This window comes from Dasypus novemcinctus, chromosome 3 (assembly GCF_030445035.2).
Source record: "Dasypus novemcinctus isolate mDasNov1 chromosome 3, mDasNov1.1.hap2, whole genome shotgun sequence".
Classification (NCBI taxonomy): Eukaryota; Metazoa; Chordata; class Mammalia; order Cingulata; family Dasypodidae; genus Dasypus; species Dasypus novemcinctus.
This window is the reverse complement of record NC_080675.1, coordinates 113649126-113667598: the sequence shown is the minus strand read 5'-3', so window position 1 is coordinate 113667598 and position 18473 is coordinate 113649126. Positions and strand designations below refer to the sequence as shown.

General features: G+C 35.3%; 1 protein-coding gene across 4 annotated transcripts in view; it reads left to right on the top strand.

Annotated features, from left to right (window-relative positions):
• The window catches only part of TMEM87A (transmembrane protein 87A), a 74320-nt gene that overhangs the window by 14269 nt on the left and 41578 nt on the right, over window positions 1-18473 (top strand). For all 4 annotated transcript variants that reach the window (XM_071214134.1, XM_071214135.1, XM_058294009.2 and 1 more), the window contains exons 5-6: window positions 2438-2491; window positions 2575-2619. In XM_071214134.1, the coding sequence (XP_071070235.1) occupies window positions 2438-2491; window positions 2575-2619 (99 nt within the window). The remainder of the gene's footprint in view (window positions 1-2437; window positions 2492-2574; window positions 2620-18473) is intronic.

The following is an 18473-nucleotide window of genomic DNA, read 5'->3' as shown; positions in this document are numbered from 1 at the left end:
AAAATTTCCTACTTTATAACATGCAGATATATAATTCATTTGCTGTTAATTACATTCATAATGTTCTGCTAACATTACTACCATCTATTACCAAAACTTTTCCTTCATGCCAAATACAAGTTCTGTGCCAATTAAACATTAACGCCCCATTCTATCCCACCCTCACCCCTGATACTCTGTATTCTAGTTCCTGACTGTCATAAATTTGCTTATTTTAATTATTTCATATCAGTGAGATCATACAGTATCTACTTGTGTCTGGCTTATTTCACTCAACAGGATGTCTTCAAGGTTTATCCATGTTGTCACATATATTAAAACTTCTTTTTTACAGCTAAATATTATTCCACCATTTGTATATACCATATTTTGTGTATCTTTCCATCTATTAATGGACACTTGGGTTGCTTCCATCACAGTTGTGAATAATGTTGCTATAAACATCTGGGTGCAAATATCTGTTTGAGTCCTTGCTTTCAATTCTTGTGGATACATACCTTAAAGAGAGATTGACAGGTCATTTGGTAATTTTATATTTAATTTCATGAGGAACCACCAAACTCTCTTCCACAGTGGCTGCAACTTTTCCCATTCCCTCCATATCCTCTCCTATACTTGTTATTTTCTGGTTTTTGTTTTATTTTGTTTTTAGTAGTAGTCATTCTTGTGGGTATGGAATCATATCTCATTGTGGTTTTGTTTTGAACTTGCCTAATGGCTAATGATGTGCGTTTTCATTTGGCCATTTTAACTGAAATATAGGAATTGAGTACTTGTCATAGCTGAGGTTTTATGGGCTTGAAGGGAAAAGAAAATAGCTTTAAGATTTTAGAAGGATAGTAGAAAAGGAAAGCTAGGGATTATGTAATGTTGAGTAGTTTCTATGTTTTCTGTTGATTCTCCAAATTTATCCAGGCTAGGAGAATTGTTTGGCCTTTTTAAGAGTTGATTATAGGGAATGAACTATGGGCTAAAGTAGACTTACTGGTATTCTACTATAGACGTACTGTAATTCTACGAATGGAAGAAATTATATCATTAATGTGGAGGCTGTGGCCACTGGAAGTTCTGATGGAGGGAGAGGGAAAAACAGGTGTAATATGCGGACATTTTTGGCACTTGGGAATCGTCTTGAATGACACTGCAACAACAGATACAGGCCTTATATATCTTGGCGTAACTTAACAGAATTGTGTGGGAGAGTGTAAACTACAATATAAACTATAATCCATGCTTAGTGGCAATGCTCCAAAATGTGCTTCATCAATTTCAAGAAATATACCACACTAATGAAGGATGTTATTAATGTGGGAAAATGTGGGAGGTGTGGGGAGCGGGGTATATGGGAACACCCTGTATTTTTTTTATGTAACATTTATGTAATCTAAGTATCTTTTAAAAAATAATTGATTACGTAAACAGGCACAACTCATTTTATTGTGCTTCACAGATACGCATTTTTTATGAATTGGAGTTTTGTGGCAAGTCTGTGGGCATCATTTGCCAGTTGCATGTGCTCACTTCATGTCTCTGTCATATTTTAAGTTGTGTATATTCGTTTTTTAGGTGTAATAATATTAATATACTACAGCATTTTTAACAATACTCTTTAAGGTATGTACATTGTTTTTTACATTTAAATATATAACACATTTGCATACTTAATATGCTGTAGTATATTGTAAACTTTTATGTGCACTAGGAAATAAAAAATTCATGTGACTTGCTTTATTACAGTGTTTTATTGAGATAGTCTGAAACTGTACCCACAATATCTCTGAGGTATGCCTATTCTTGTTACATCCTGCTGCCCAAGGTTTATTGCTTTTAGATATGCTGTAATCTTTCCAGCATCTTGGTTTATACTCCTTTTGTAAGATTTCCTATTCTCCAGTCTAATGTAACGTTTTTGAATTACATGCTCTAGTAAGGAAAATGTTTCATCTGCTGATAATTGGTAGGAAAGGTGATTTAGTACAGGTTTTTTTTTGTTTTTGTTTTTTTCCACAGGCAGGGAGTGTGATGTCATAGATGGAGAGGTGAACATAAGAGTCAGGACTCTTAGGTTCTAATCCCATTACTGTTTCTAAAGTTTAATAGCTTTGAGCCTCATTTTTCTCATCTGTAAAATGAGAGGGAATGGTCTTAAGATTCCTTTATCATAAACATGTATGTTATAGCTAATGTTTGTCCTAAATATCTGTAATTCTTACAGAAAAATTGGCACAGCCAGTTAGTTGAGTTTGATATTTTTTAGTTGCCAGCAGGGTTTTATTTATTTGTTTGTGGTTAATTGGAAATACTTTTTTCTATGCCATACTATTATATTTACTGTTAAATTATGCTTTGCTTTAACCATTTCTCTGTATTTTGAGCTATAATTTTTATTAGCCTTACAAAATTTTTCAATATTTTTGGTTTTATATTTGTTTTATAGAGCTTTCCTGGTGATTTTGTGCATCGACTGCCTCTTTTAGGAGAAAAGCAGGAGGTAATTCTTTTTCTTGTTATCATGACTTTTTGAGAATATAGTAAAAATTCTGAAATTAATTTTCTTTTTTTAAATGTTTAAAGGCTAAAGAGAATGGAACAAATCTTACCATTATTGCAGACAAAACTGTAAGTGTATATGGGTATTTGGGGCATTGAATAGATATTTCAGTTTTCTTGTTTGTGTATTTTTGAATTTATTCTCTCAGTGTGATTATTAAAAAGAAATTCATAGGTTGGAAGTTATACGCCAAAATTCTAATAATAGTGGTTGTCTCTGGATAGTGATATGAGTGATTTTAGTTTTCTTCCTTGTGTTTTTTGTATTTTCCATTATTTTCTACAGTAAACCTGCATTACTTTCATAATTATCTCCACACAATAAATGTTATTTGTAAACATGAAGGAATGTATTAAAAGAACCTTCAACTCTACCTGAAAACATTTCATGATTAAATAATTATTGGGAGGGTTTAGAAAATTGAAATAAAATTGAAGGCTATGCCTTCCATCTTCATAAAAAGACATTATATAGATGTTTATTTGACATTCTAATTATAATAATAAATTCCTCAAAACTTTGCTGATTAAAAATATAGAGGAAGTAAGGTAGTATGGATGATGGTTTTATAGTTCAAATTATCCATGTTGGATCATGCTTTTTAGAAAGCTGATCAAAGTTTTTTATTGTATAACAGCTTGATTAACATACAATACATATACCATAAATTTTACCCTTTTAAAATGTACAATTGAGTGGTTTTTAGTATGGTCTGGTCACAGAGTTATGCAACCACCACCACTAATTTCAGAATATTTTCATCACCCCCCAAAAAAATAACAACTCTGTACACATTAGTTGTCACTCCCATTCCGTGCTTATCCCAACCCCTGGCAAACTACTGATACAGTTTCTATCTCTATAGATTCTCCTGTTCTGGACATTTCATATGAAGGGGATTGTATACTTTATGGCCTTTTGTGTCTGGCTTATTTTACTTAGCATAATGTTTTCCAGGTTCATCCAGGATGCATTAGTACTTCGTTCTTCTTTATGGCTGAATAATATTCCTTTGTATGGATATTCCACATACTGTTTATCTGTTCATCAGGTGATTGACTTTTGGATTCCCCCCTTTTTTGGCTATTATGAATAATACTGCTATGAACATTTGTGTACAAGTTTTGTGTGGACATATGTTCTCAATTCTCCTGGGTAGATACCTAGGAGGGAAATTTCTGGGTTATAGGAATACTCTGGGCATAACTATTTGTGGAATTGCTAAACTGTTTCCACAGCAGCTGCACAATTTTTTCTTAGAACAACAGCGTGTGAGTTTCCCTATTTCTCTACGTCCTCACCAAATTTATTTTCTATTGTTGTAATGATAGCCATCTTAGTGGGAGTAAAGTGGTATCTCATGGTGGCTTTGATTTGTGTTTCTCTAATGACTGATGATATTGAGCATCTTTTCATGAGTTTGATGGCCATTTTTATATTAGCTTTGAAGATACTGTCTATTCAAGTCTTCCACTCATTTTTTAATTGGGTTGCTTGTTTTTTTGTTGTATTGTAAAATTTTTTTATGTGTTCTGGATGCTGGTTGCTTATCAGTTACTTGATTTGCAAGTATTTTCTCCCATGCAGTGAGTTTTCTTTTTACTTTCTTTATACTGCCCTTTGAAGTATGAAAATTTAAATTTTGATGAAGTCTGATTTGTCTAATTTTTCTTTGGTTGCTTCTGCTGCTAAGAAACCATGGCTTAATCTAAGGTCATGAAGATTTACCCCCAGGTTTTCTTTTAAGAGTTTTATAGTTGTAGGTCTTAATTTAGGTCATTGATCAGTTTGAATTAAATTTGTATATGGTGTGAAGTATGACTCCAGCTTCATCTTTTGCATATGGGTATCCAGTTTTCCCAGAAACATTTGTTGAAGAATATTCTTTTCCCATTAATGGACTTAGTACCATTGTCAAAAACCAACTGATTATAATGAGGTTTCTTGATACTCAGTCCTTGGTTTCTTGATTCTCAATTCTTGATTTCCTAATTCTCCGTTCTGTTCCATTGAGCTATCCTTGTGCCGGTACCACACTATCTGATTTTACTATTGTTTTGTAGTAAGTTTTGAAATTGGGAAGTCTGACTTCTCCATCTTTATTCTTTTTCAAGATTATTTTGGCTACTCTTTTTGCTTGGATTTCCCTAAGAATTATAGGATCAGCTTATCAATTTCTGCAAAAAAGGCTGGGATTTTGCTAGGGTTTGTGTTGAATCTGTAGATCAGTTTTTGGTAGTGTATTAGCCAAAGGGGTGCTGATGCAAGGTATCAGAAATCAGATGATTTTTATAAAGGGTATTTATTTGGGGTAGGCCTACAGTCACAAGGCCCTAAATAGTCTAATTCAAGGTACCATAAGATGTACTTTATCACCCAGAGTCTGTTGCCACATGGTGGAGCAAGATGACTGCCGATGTCTTCAAGGGTTCAAGCTTCCTCTTGCTCTTAAAGCTCTGTGGTCCCAACTTCTTCCATTACCAGCTGTAGGCTGGGAAAAGTCTGTCTTTCTCCTGGGGCTTGTTCCTCTCCGGGCTCAGCTGCTCTGGTCTCTCCACAAAGTCAGCTGTAGACTCAGGCAAATGGCTTCTGTCTTCCCAGGGCCTCTGCTATGTCAAATGGAGCCTTCTCTCTTTCCTCACTTATCTGCTTCTCTGTGTGTTTACTTCCCAGGACTCCAATATCAAAACTCCACTCTCTGCTCTGCCATGTGGTTTTCTCTGTGAGTCCTACCCATGTGTCTCAATCAAAGCCTTAATCATTTTTTAATCAAGTAAAAGTGAAACCTCTGAATCCAGTCCAGTCTGATATGTCCAGAGGAAAGACCAGTTCACAAACATAATCCAGTATCTATTTTTGGACGTCATAAACAATTTAAATTGCTACAGAGAGTATTGCTGTTTTAACAACATTAACTGTTCCAATTCAAGAACATGGAATATCCATTTATATAGATCTTCTTTAAAATTTTTAACTATATATTTGTAGTTTTCAGTGTAAAAAAAAAAAGTCTTTTACTTCATTTGTTAAATTTATTCCTAAGTATTTTATATCTTTTTATACTATTTTGTCAGTGGAATTTTTTTCTTATTTTCATTTTCAAATCCTTTATTCCAAGTATACAGAAATGTAATTGATTTTTAAAAAGTTTATTGAGATGTATTCACACACTATACAATTCAGCCAAAGTGTATCAATGGCCGTCAGTATAATCACAGAATTGTTCATTCATCAACAGTCAATTTTAGAACATTTTAATTTCTCCAAAAAGAAAAAACCCATACCACTTATACTCCTCTATTATGGACACTTAGCTTTGTTCCAATTGATGAAAGATTGGTCCATAGTTTGTATTTTTTCCCATATTCCACCCTATCATTAACACCTTGTAATAGCAATGTTCATTTGTTCTGGTTCATGGAAGAACATTCTCATATTCTGTTAACCACAGTCATTATCCCCAGTAGTGTTCGCTATGTTATACAGTCCCATGTTTTAACCTCTAGCTTTCCTTTAAGAGATATGCATGACCCTAAACTTCCCCTTCCAACCACAATCTCATGCATAATTCAGTGCTGCTAATTGCACTTCCATTAATGTTCTGCCATCACCTCGGGCCATATCCAGCATTTACAATCAACCTAATTAAAAATTCTGTACAAATTAAGTATCACCTCCCCATTCTCTACCCTCATTCTATCTCCTGGTAACATATATTCCAGATATTAACTCCATGAGTTTGCTCATTATACTTAGTTCATAAAAATGAGATCATACAATATTTGTCCTATTGTGTCTGTGTGGCTTATGTCACTCAACATAATATTCTTAAGTTTCATCCATGTTGTTGTATGCATCAGGACTTCATTCGTTCTTACAACTGAATCTTGGCAGTTGTGAATAATGCTGCTATGAACAACTGTGTGCAAATGTTTATTCACATCCCTACTTTTCAGTTCATATGAGTATATACTTAGTAGCAGGGTTGCTGGATCATATGACAATTCTATACTTAGTTTCCTGAGGAACTACCAAACTTTTCCACAGCAGCTGTCCCATTTTATATTCCCATTAGCAGTCAATAAGTGTTCTGTTTCTCCATATCCTCTCTAATATTGTGTAGTTTTCTATGAACAGTGGCCATTCTAGTACATGTGAAATGATATCTCTTTGTGGTTTTGATTTGCATTTCCCTAATTGTTAGTGATGTTGAGCATCTTTTCGTGTGCTTTTTAGTCATTTGTATTTCCTTTTAGAAAAACTACCTATTCAGGTCCTTAGCCTATTTTTTAACTGGGTTGTCTTTTTATTGTTGAATTGTACTATTCTTTCTGTAGTCTAGATATTAAACCCTTATTGATAAGTGGTTTCCAAATATTTTCTCCCATTGAGTAGGCTGCCTTTTCACTTTCTTGATAAAGTCCTTTGAAACACAGAAGTTTTTAATTTTGAGGACATCTATTTATCTGTTTTTTTTTAAATTGCTTATGCTTTAAATGTAAGGTCTGAAAACCATTATTGGGAGGCAGATTTGACTCAACGGATAGAGCGTCCACTTAACACATGAGAGGTCCAAGGTTCAAACCCAGGGCCGCCTGACCCGTGTGAAGCTGGCCCATGTGCAGTGCTGATGCGCGCAAGGAGTGCCCTGCCACGCAGTGGTGTCCCCCATGTAGGGGAGCCCCACGCGCAAGGAGTGCGCCCCGTAAGAAGAGCTGCCCTGTGTGAAGAAAGTGCGGCCTGTCCAGGTGTGAAGCCACACACACGGAGAGCTAACGCGGCAAGATGATGCAACAAAAAAGAAGAGACACGGATTCCCAGTGCCACTGACAAGAATCCAGGCAGACACAGAACAACACACAGCGAATGGACACATAGAGCAGACAATGGGGTGGGGGGAGAGAAATTAAAAAAAAAATAAGTTAACTAAAAACCATTATCTTCCAAAAGATCATGAAGATGCTTCCCTACATTTTCTTCTAAAAGTTGTATGGTTCTGGCTTTTATATTTAGATCCATTTTGAGTTAATATTTGTATAAGGGATAAGGTAGGTGTCCACTTTCATTCTTTTGTTTATGAATATCCAGTTCTCCCAGCACAGCTTATTGGAATGACTATTCTGCCCCAGTTGAGTGGACTTGGCAGGCTTGTCAAAAATAAATCCATGTGAAGGTCTGTTTCTGCACTCTCAATTTGATTCCATTAATCAGTATGTCTGTCTATTCTAGTACCATGCTGCTTTGACCACCTGTTGCTTTGTTGTATGCTTCAGTGTCAGGAAGTGTGAGTCTTTCAACTTCATTCTTTTTCAAGATGTTTTTGGCTATTCAGGGCCTCCCTTGTCCTTCCAAATAAATTTGATGATTAGCTTTTCCAGTTTTGCAAAGTAGGCTGTTGGAATTTTAATAGGGATTGCATTGAATCTGTAAATTAATTGGGGTAGAATAATCATCTTAATAATACTCATTCTTCCTACCCACGAATACAGAATGTCCTTCTGTTTATTTAGGTCTTCTTTGTTTTCTTTTAGCAAAGTTTTATAGTTTTCCATGTTTAAGTCCCTTACATCCTTGGTTGAATTTATTCCTAGATATTGATTCTCTCAGTTGCTATTGTAAACGGAATTTTTTTTCTTGATTTCTTCGTCGGCTTGCTCATTATTAGTATATAGAAATACTACTGATTTTTGCATGTTGATCTTGTATCCTGCCACTTTACTGAATTCGTTTATTTAGTTCTAGTAGCTTTGTTGTAGATTTTTGGGGGCTTTCTATATATAGGATCATGTCATTTGCAAATATTGAAAGTATAACTTCTTCCTTTCTAATTTGAATGCCTTTATTTATTTTTCTTGCCTAACTGCTCTAGCTAGAATTAGTAGCACAATGTTGAATAACAGTGGTGACACTGGGCATCCTCTGCCTTGTTCCAGATCTTAGAGGAAAGATTTTCAGTTTTTCCCTATTGAGTATAATGTTAATTATGTGTTTTCCATATATGCCTTTTTTCGTCTATAGAAAGTTTTCTTCTATTCCTATCTTTCACAGTGTTTTTATTAAGAAAGGATACTGCACTTTGTGAAATGCCATCTCTGCGTTGAGATGATCATGTGGGTTTTTCTCTTCGATTTGTTTTTGTGGTGTGTTACATTACTTGATTTTCTCATGTTGAACCACCCTTGCATTCCTGGGATAAAACTCAAGGGAAATGTAATACGGCTAAGTGCTGATTTCCCATCAGAAATTATGGAGGCAAGTACTCAGTGGTATGATACAGTTAAGATATTGGCAGAACTGGCCTTTAACAATGAGGGAGTTTGTGGTTTTCTAGGAACTTTTCCTTTTTTTATGTAGCTTATCCTATTTGTTGGCATACATTTGTTCATAGTATTTCCTTATATTCTCTTTCATTTTGGTAAGGTCGGTAGTGATGTCCTGTTTCATTACCTTTTTTTTTTTTTTTTTTAAATGAGGTACTGGGGGTTGACCCAGGGCCTCGTACATGGGAAGCAGGCACTCAACCACTGAGCTACATCTGCTCCCTAGTGAGAGTTGGTATTTTCATTTGTTTGTATGTTTTCAGGAGGTACAGGGGTCAAACCCAGGACATGGGAAATAGGTACTCAACCCTTTGAGCTACATTTGCTACCCATCCTGTTACTGATATTAGTAATTTAAAAATTAAAAAAAATTTTCAGCCTAGCACTGTTTGCCAGTTTTTTTTATCTTTTCAGAGAACCAACTTTTGCTGTCATTAATTTTTTGCATTAATTTCCTATTCTTTTTTGTTCATCTCTAATTTTTATTATGTCCTACCTTCTGCTAGCTTTGTGTTTCGCTCTTCTTTTTCTAGTTTCTTGGTGGAGAGTTAGGTTATTGATTTGAAGTCTTTCTTCATTAATGTAGGTCTTAAAGCTATACATTTCCATCTAAGTACTGCTTTACTATATCCCGTATGTTTTTAATATATTTTTTTCACTCATCTCAGTATTTTCTAATTTTTGTTGTGATTTTCTTTTTACCCATTGGTTATTTATGAAAGTGTTGTTTAGTTTCACATATTTGTGAATTTCCCAAATTTGTTTCTGTTACTGATTTCTGATTCCATTTTATTAATTTGTATGACTTCAGTTCCTTTAAATTTAAATTAATTGAGGCTTGTTTTATGGCCTAACATATGTTCCATACTGAAGAATTTTCCTTGTGTACATGATAAGAATAACTGTTCGGTCTAGTTGGTTTATGATGTTTTTCAAGTCTTCTGTTTTCCTTGTTGATCTTCTGTTTGGTGTCTATGGCTATTATTGTAGAACTATTTTTGCCTCTAGTTCTGTCACCTTTACTTCATGTATTTTGGTTTTTATTTTAGTAACATACACACAACCTGAATTTTCCTGTTTTGACTACATTCAGATTTCTAATTCAGTGGTGTCAGTTATATTTGGGGTATTTTTTTTTGTTTACCAAATTCCATGACCTCTTTAAAAAAATTTTTAGCTTTTTTTTTTTTAAGATACATAGATCACACAAAATGTTATATTAAAAATTATAAGATGTTCCCATATACCCTATCCCCCAAACCCCCCACTCCTCCAACATCAACTTCTCTCATTAGTGTGGTACATTCATCACATTATTTTCAGGGTACTATACAAATATGTTTTGTTGTTGTTTTTTTTAAATTAGGGAAGTTGTGGGGTTACAGAAAACTATGCATAAAACACAGGATTCCCATATACTACCCTATTATTAACACCTTATTGGTGGGTATATTTGATGATATTGTAACATTGAGTTACAATTGATGAAAACACATTTTAATAATTGTACTATTAACTATAGTCCATGGTTTAACTTAGAGTTCATTGTGTTGTGTAGTTCCATGGATTTTTTTAAATTTAATTTTAGTACAGTATGTGCAACCTAACATTTCCCCTTTTAACCACATTCACTTACATAATTCAGAGCTGTTAAATTCACAACATTGTGCTCCCAGCTCCTTCCTCCATTACCACAACTTTTCCATCACCCACATCAAAAATTCTCTACCAATTAAGAATTAACTTCCCATTTCCTAACCTGCCCCAGTCCCTGGTAACCTGTATTCCAATTTTGGCCCTGAATTTGCTTATTCTAATTCTTTCATATTAGTGGAATCAATGTTTGTACTTTTGTGTCTAGCGTATTTCACTCAACATGATGTCTTCACAGTTCATCCATGTTGTCACATGTATCATAACTTCATTCCTTTCTATGCCTGAATAATATTCCATTGAATATATATGCTACATTTTAATTATCCATTCATTGGTTGATGGATACTTGGGTTGCTTTTACTTTTTCACACTTATGAATAATGCTATCATGAACATTGGTGTGCAAGTATCTGTTCCAGTTGTTGCTTTCAGATATTTTGGCTATATACCTAGAAGTGGGATTGCCAGGTCGTATGCTAATTCTAACCTAACTTTCCAATGAACCGCCAAACTGCCTTCCATAGTGGCTGTACCAATTTCCATTCGCACCAACATAGATGTGAAGATCTATTTCTGAAATCTCAATTCAATTGCATTGTTCTGTATATCTGTCCTTGTGCCAGTACCATGCTGTTTTGACCATTGTAGTTTTGTAATATGTTTTAAAGTGAGGACTTATGAATCCTCGAATTTCATTCTTTTTCAAGATGTTTTTGGCTTTTTAGACCCCTGACCCTTCCAAATAAGTCTGATGATTGGCTTTTCCATTTCTGCAAAGAAGGCTGTTGGAACTGTTATTGGAATTGTGTTGAGTCCAATAAATCCAGTGTTCTTTTTGCTTTTATGAATGAGTTGATTTTTGGAATCCCTTATTCCACCATTCCAAAATTGTCCCCACTCCCCCGACCTGATTTTAGTTTATAAGATTTTAACCTGAAAATGGTTAGGCATGGTAACTTTTTTTCTTTAGGGAAAAAAAACCAAAATAAGAGGCTTCCATTGGCTTTATTCCTATCAAAACTTTACAAAAGATATGTAAGAAGAGGAAAATAGTCATCCATGGTACTATCACACTGATATACTAAGTTTATTTTCTAGTCTTTTATCTATGTGCATATTTAAAAATGGCTACCTTACATGTATATATATAACTTTGCCACCTTTATTTTTTAAACTGAACATTTTTCCAGTTCAGGGAAATGTTGTATTGCATCATTATTTAAATGTTTGCATAGTAGTTTTTCTACAAACACATTGTAATCAGTTACCAAGCTCTCTGTCATAGACTATTTCCATGTTTCATTGTCTTGCACTTTTAAACAGTGCTTCAATGACTTCTTGTAGCCACATTTATTTTTTAGTCTTATTTCAAAATAATTCAGTGCTTGTTTGAATTTTCAATTCTGTAACATTAAAATTCCTTTCTTATTTTCTAGTTTACAAGTTTGATTACACAGAACTCTACAATGAGAACATATTACACATATCGTTGTGTATTTTTTTCCTTTTATTTAACAAAATATTGTTTTCCAAATTGGTACATAGAACACTACCTCATTTTTTTCCCGTTGCATAAGTATTCCATTTTATCACAATTTTTGTAATTTTTGTAATTTTCTATCTCATTTGATACATACTTTACTTTGTACGTTTTTGCTGTTAGGCATAATGTCACATTCATAACTATCTGTATCTTAAAAGTCTTTTTCTCATGATATGTCAAATTGCTCTGCAGAAAAGCTGTAGCATATTATGGTCCCAAGAAAATGAGTTTCTCTCTTTCTTCACCAAAAATGGTTGTTATTGTTTAAAACAGATTTTACACAGTCTGTCAGGTTAAATTGATAGTTTGTTCTTATAGATTGTATTTTTTTTAAATTACTCTTGAATTTGAACATACATTTATATCCACTTTTCTGGTTGTATTTGTGTATTCATTTCTATTCAGGGCATAGCATGCTTTCATGTTTTCCTGTTCCTAGTGTTCCAAGCTGACTGAAAGGGGAACCTATTGAATATCACAACTAATATTTAGAACTATTTAGTCGAATTATAGTCAAATGAAGTCAAAATATTATCGTACTTTGGTCTTTCTTTCTGAATGTTTGGCCTAAAAGGAGAATAGCTTATAATCCTATTTAAAGAATACTCAGAAGTTAATTTCCCTCAGCCCCCCTTTTAAAGCTCTGAGAAAGCATATTAATATGAGGAGGAAAGGTCTTCTCACTGTCCCTGAAGAGAAGATTGGTAAAAGAGAAAGCTTTTATTCATTTAACTAATTTTTTATTTATTTTCCAGTACTGTGATGTATTTGTCATTATAATTTTTAAAAATGAAATACTTAATAATAAATATAAGTGAAATGTATTTAGAACAAAACCACCTTTGTAGTGTATCTTTCTAAGAGCACTGATAACTGGATTATCTCACCCTACCAAATGCCTGATAGGGTTAGAAAAAGATATGTTGAAGGGAAATTACAACTTTTGTGTCACTATCATGTAGACAGTTTTAAAAATAGTTAAGTGTAGAGTACATAGTTAATACCACGATAAATATACCTTGCATAGTATTGTATTTTCCCATGATTTTTATAACAAATTCCCAGGCTATATACATTTGAATTTGAATATTAATACCAAAATAAGTAATATCAACTGTGGTAGTTAAAAGTGCAAGTTCTGGAGTCAGATGGCCCAGATTCAAAATTCAGCTTCACAATTTAGAAAACTTCTTATGCTTCAGATTCTTATACTGTAAAATGAAACTGGGACGTGGATTTGGCTCAACTGATAGAACATCTGCCTACCACATGGGAGGTCCAGGGTTCAAACCCAGGGCCTCCTGACCTGTGTGGTGAGCTTGCCCATCTGCAGTGCTGATGCGTGCAAGGAGTGCCATGCCATGCAGGGGTGTCCGCCACATAGGGGAGCCCCATGTGCAAGGAGTATGCCCCGTAAGGAGACCTGCCCCATACAAAAAAAAATGTTGCCTGCCCAGGAGTGGCGCCCCACACATGGAGAGTTGACGCCCCACACATGGAGAGCTGACGCATCAAAAGAGACATAGTTTCCCAATGCCGCTGACAAGAATACAAGTGGACACAGAAGAATACACAGCGAATGAACACAGCAAACAACCTGGGGGAGGGGGGTAAAGGGTAGAGAAAAAGAAATCTTAAAAAAAAAAAAAAAGAAAGGAATGACATCACTAAAAATAGTACAATTGCAAAATCCAGGACTTCATTCCTCCACAAAAACAACTAATGGGAAAAACCACCATACTCTTCAGAATTCTGGGATACTGTCAGAATATCAGGAATAACATTTGGGACAACTGATAGACCAAAAAGCCTGTGAAGGAATAAATTGTGAAAGGAGATATGTGGGAAAATAAGGGCTTTTAAAAACTCTTTCATGTACTAGGGTATTGAGAAGGCCATGCATATAGCCAGAGGTGGATACATGTTGAGAAAAGACCTGAAAAGACTCTATGCTTTTAGTTCTGGCTGACCTTTGGGCTCCATGCAAGCTAGGAAATGAGGGTTAAGAGTTGTAAATGGCCTGGCTAAGTGAGGAAGGAGTGTTCTAACACAGAGCCAGTTTTCAAATACTTCCAGAGCATTTTTTTGTTTTTTGGCTTTAGGAATTTAAGGATGTTTCTGTAAAACAGTAACTGACCATTAAGCTAATGGAATATAGAGTTCAGTGATTATACACAACAAAAAAATAACATTTTACAAAAATAGATTAGAAAAGTCTGAATAACCTACAGCCAACCCCAGAGGATGCAAGGAGTGCCATGCCACACAGGGGTGTCCCCCCTGTAGGGGAGCCCCACGTGCAAGGAGTGCGCCCCATAAGGAGTTGCCATGTTATAATACTCAGAGTGTTCAGTTTTCAACAAAAATTATTAGGATTACAAAGAATCAACAAAATATAACCTATTCACAGGGTAGTAAAAATAGATACTGCCCCCAGTAAACCCAGGCTTTGGGCTTATTAGATTAATATTTCAAGTCATTTGAGTTAAATATGCTCAATGAGCCTAAAAGAAACTGTGACCAAAGAATATAAGAGATCAGAATTCTCTATGTTTTACTACATACAGATAGAAATCATAAAAAGAAATTCTGGAGCTAAAAGTATAATAACTGAAATGAAAAATTCCCTAAAGGGGTTCAACACCAGATTTGATCAGGCAGAAGAAAGAATCAAGAACTTGAAGATAGCTCAATTTTCATTGTCCAGTGTCAGAAGCAGAAAAAGAATGAATAAAATTGAACTGAGTTTAGGAGATCTGTGGGACACCTTGACTAAAAAATTTCCAAATTTGATGCAGGACATTAATATGCATATCATAGAAGCTCATCAACCTCTAAATAAGTTAGTCTCAAAAGATGCACACTTAAACACATCATAGAAAAAATATTAAATTCCAAAGAGAGAGAGAGAGTCTTGAGAGCATCAAGAAATGAACAAGGGATCCTCAATAAGATTAACAACTGATTTCTCATCAGAATCCATGGAGGCCAGAAGGGAACTTGGATGACATTCTTAAAAGTGCTAAAAGAAAAAACTGTAAGCCAAGAATTCTATTTCAGCAATACTATCCTTCAAGAATGAAGGAAAAATTAGACATTGTGAAAAATAAAAGCTGAGGGAGTCCATTGCTAATAGACTTGTCATACTAAAAATCCTAAAGAAAGTCTTTGAGGCTGAAATGAAAGTTCACTAGACAACAGGTTAAAGCCATATGAAGAAGTAAAGAATAGCAGTAAGGTAGCCACGTAGGAAAATATAAAAGCCTTTATTTTTGCATTTTTTAATAAAGATTCTGCCCCCCCCCCCAGTTGTCTGCTCTCTGTGTCCATTTGCTATGTTTCTTCTGTGACCACTTCTATCCTTATCAGTGGTACTAGGAATCTGTGTTTCCTTTTGTTGCGTCATCTTGCTGTGTCAGCTCTCCGTGTGTGTGGCGCCATTCTTGGGCAGGCTGCATTTTCTTTGCGCTGGGCGGCTCTCCCTATGGGGCGCACTCCTTGTGCATGGGGCTCCCCTACAGTGGGGACACCCCTGCATGGCATGGCACTCCTTGCATGCATCAGCACTGCGCATGGACCAGCTCCACACGGGTCAAGGAGGCCCTGGGTTTGAATGGTGAACCTCCCATGTGGTAGGTGGTCGCCCTATCCATTGGGCAAAGTCTGCTTCCCTTTTGCATTTTTCTTTGTAACTTTTTTCCTCTGGCTTAAAAGAGAAATGCATAGAATAATTATACATCTATTTTTCAACTGGCGGTGTGTAAAGATGTAAAAGGGAGGAGCAGAACTATAAAACGAGTATTTTTAATACTATTGAAACCTTGTTGATGTTAATCCAAATTTGATCATGTGATGTTAAGAAGTTAGCTGTAATCCTAAGAGTACCCTCTAAAAGTAAAAATCCTAAAAATAATATATAGATAAGGAAATAACAGTGCAGCAAAATAGTTCACTAGAATAAAAAACACTTAAAAAAATCAAGACAGTAGTGGAGGTATTGAGGACTACAAAAGATATGACATGTGGCAGTTTTAATAGCAAAGTGGCAGAAGTAAGATCTTCCTTATCATCATCACCTTAAGTATAAATGGCTCAAAGTTGCCATTTAAAAGGCAGAGATTGACAAAATGGATTTTTTAAAAAAGATGCATCTGTATGCTATCTGTAACAGTTACACTTCAGATTCAAAGGCACTAGTAGATTTAAAGTAGAAGGATGAAAAAGGTATTCAATGGAAATGGTAACTGAAAGAGATGGAATGGCTGTACTAATATCAAAATTGCTTTAAAAAATTCTTAAAAGAGACAAGGATATTTTCAAATGATGAAAGGATCAGTCTGTCAAGAAGATATAAACATATACATCTAATAGCAGAGCCTCAAAATATAGGAAGCAAGATGAACAGAACTGAAAGAAAAAAATACAGTTTTACAATAATAGTTGAGTTTTTAATGTTCCACTTTCAATAATAGAACAACTAGACAGAACAAAAAAAGTTAGAGGACTTGAACAACACCAACTAGACCTCACAGACATATATAGAACACTCTACCCAATTCTACTTAAGTGTGCATGTTGCAGTATCAAGGATAGATCATACGTTAAGCCACAAAACAAGTTTCAGTATATTTAAAATGATTGAAGTTATTCAAACTGTCTTTTCCTGCTACAATGCAATGAAATTAAATAATGGGGAGAGAGCTAGAAAATTCATAAACGTGGAAATTAATACATTTTTTTTTTAAAGATTAAAAAATTTTTATTTCTCTCCCCTCCCCCCATCCTGCTCCAGGTGTCTGCTCTCTGTGTCCATTCGCTGCGTGTTCTTCTGTGTCAGCTTCTATTGTCAGCAGCACCGGGAATCTGTCTCTTTTTGTTGCGTCATCTTGCATCAGCTCTCCTTATGGGGCACACTCCTTGCGCATGGGGCTCCCCTGTGCGGGGGACACCCCTACATGACAAGGCACTCCTTGCATGCATCAGCACTGTGCGTGGCCCAGCTCACCACATAGGTCAGGAGGCCCTGGGTTTGAACCCTGGACCTCCCATGTGGTAGGTAGATGTCCCATCCATTAAGCCAAGTCTGCTTCCCTAACAACACATTTTTAAACAACCAATAGGCCAAAGACAAAGTTAGAAGTGATATTAGAAAATACTTTGAGAAGAAGGAAATTGAAAACACAACACCAAATTTATTGGATGCAATGAAAGCAATGCTCAGAGGTAAATAAAAGAAATATCCCAAATCAAAACCTAACTTTTTGTCTTCAGAAACTAGACAAAGAAAAGCTATACCCAGAGCTAGCAGAAAGAAGGAAATAATAAGTATTAGAGAAGACAAATGAAAAAGAAAATAGAAAAACAATAGAATCAATGCAACCAAAAATTGGTTCGTTCAGCAGATCAGAGAAATTGATAAAACTTTAGCTAGAATGACCAATAAAAAAAAGAGATAAAACTCGAATTACTGAATTCTTCAGTGAATGTGAGGACATTATTACAGACCTTATAGAAATAAAAAGGATTATAAAAATACTATGAATGGGAAGCAGATGTGGCTCAAGCAATTGGGTTCCCGTCTGCCATATAGGAGGTCAGGGTTCAATTCCAGGGCCTCCTGGTGAAGGCAAGCTGGCCCATGCAGAGTGCTGCCCTGTGCAGGAGTGCTGGCCTGTGTGGAGCTGACGCAGCAAGATGACACGACAGGAAGAGACAGAGGAGAGACAATAGGAAATGGGGCAGACTGGGGAACTGAGGTGGTGCAGAGAGTGATTGCTTCTCTCCCACTCTGTAGGGTCCCAGCATTGGTTCCTGGAGCTGCCTGGTGAGAATACAAGCAGACACAGAAGAACACACGGAGAGCAGACAAGGGAGTGAGGGGGGAGAAATAAATAAATAGATCTTAAAAAAAAAAAAAGTACTATGGATGATTATACATCAACAATTAGGTAATCCAGATGAATGGAGGAATTCCTGAAAAAATACAAACTACCAAAAACTGACTCAAGAATAGAAAATCTCAACAGTCTTACAAGTAAAGAGATTGAATCAATAATCAAAAATTTCTCTCAACAGGAAAAGCCAGGACAGATGTCTTCACTGAAGAATTTTACTAAATGTTATAAAGAATAATTAGTAATTTAGAGCCAGCTATCCAAAGCCAAATAAAGACAACACAGGAAAAGAAAACTAAGTTTAATATACCTTATAGATAGAAACATTCTCAAAAAAAAAAAACCCACAAACAAACACAATTGAATCAAGAAGCATATTAAGAAAATTATGCATCATAACCAACTGGGATTTAATCCCAGGTATGCAAGGGTGGTTCAACATACAAAAATAAATCAGTGTAATACACCACATTAACAGCATGAAGCATAAAAACCACATAGACCTCTCA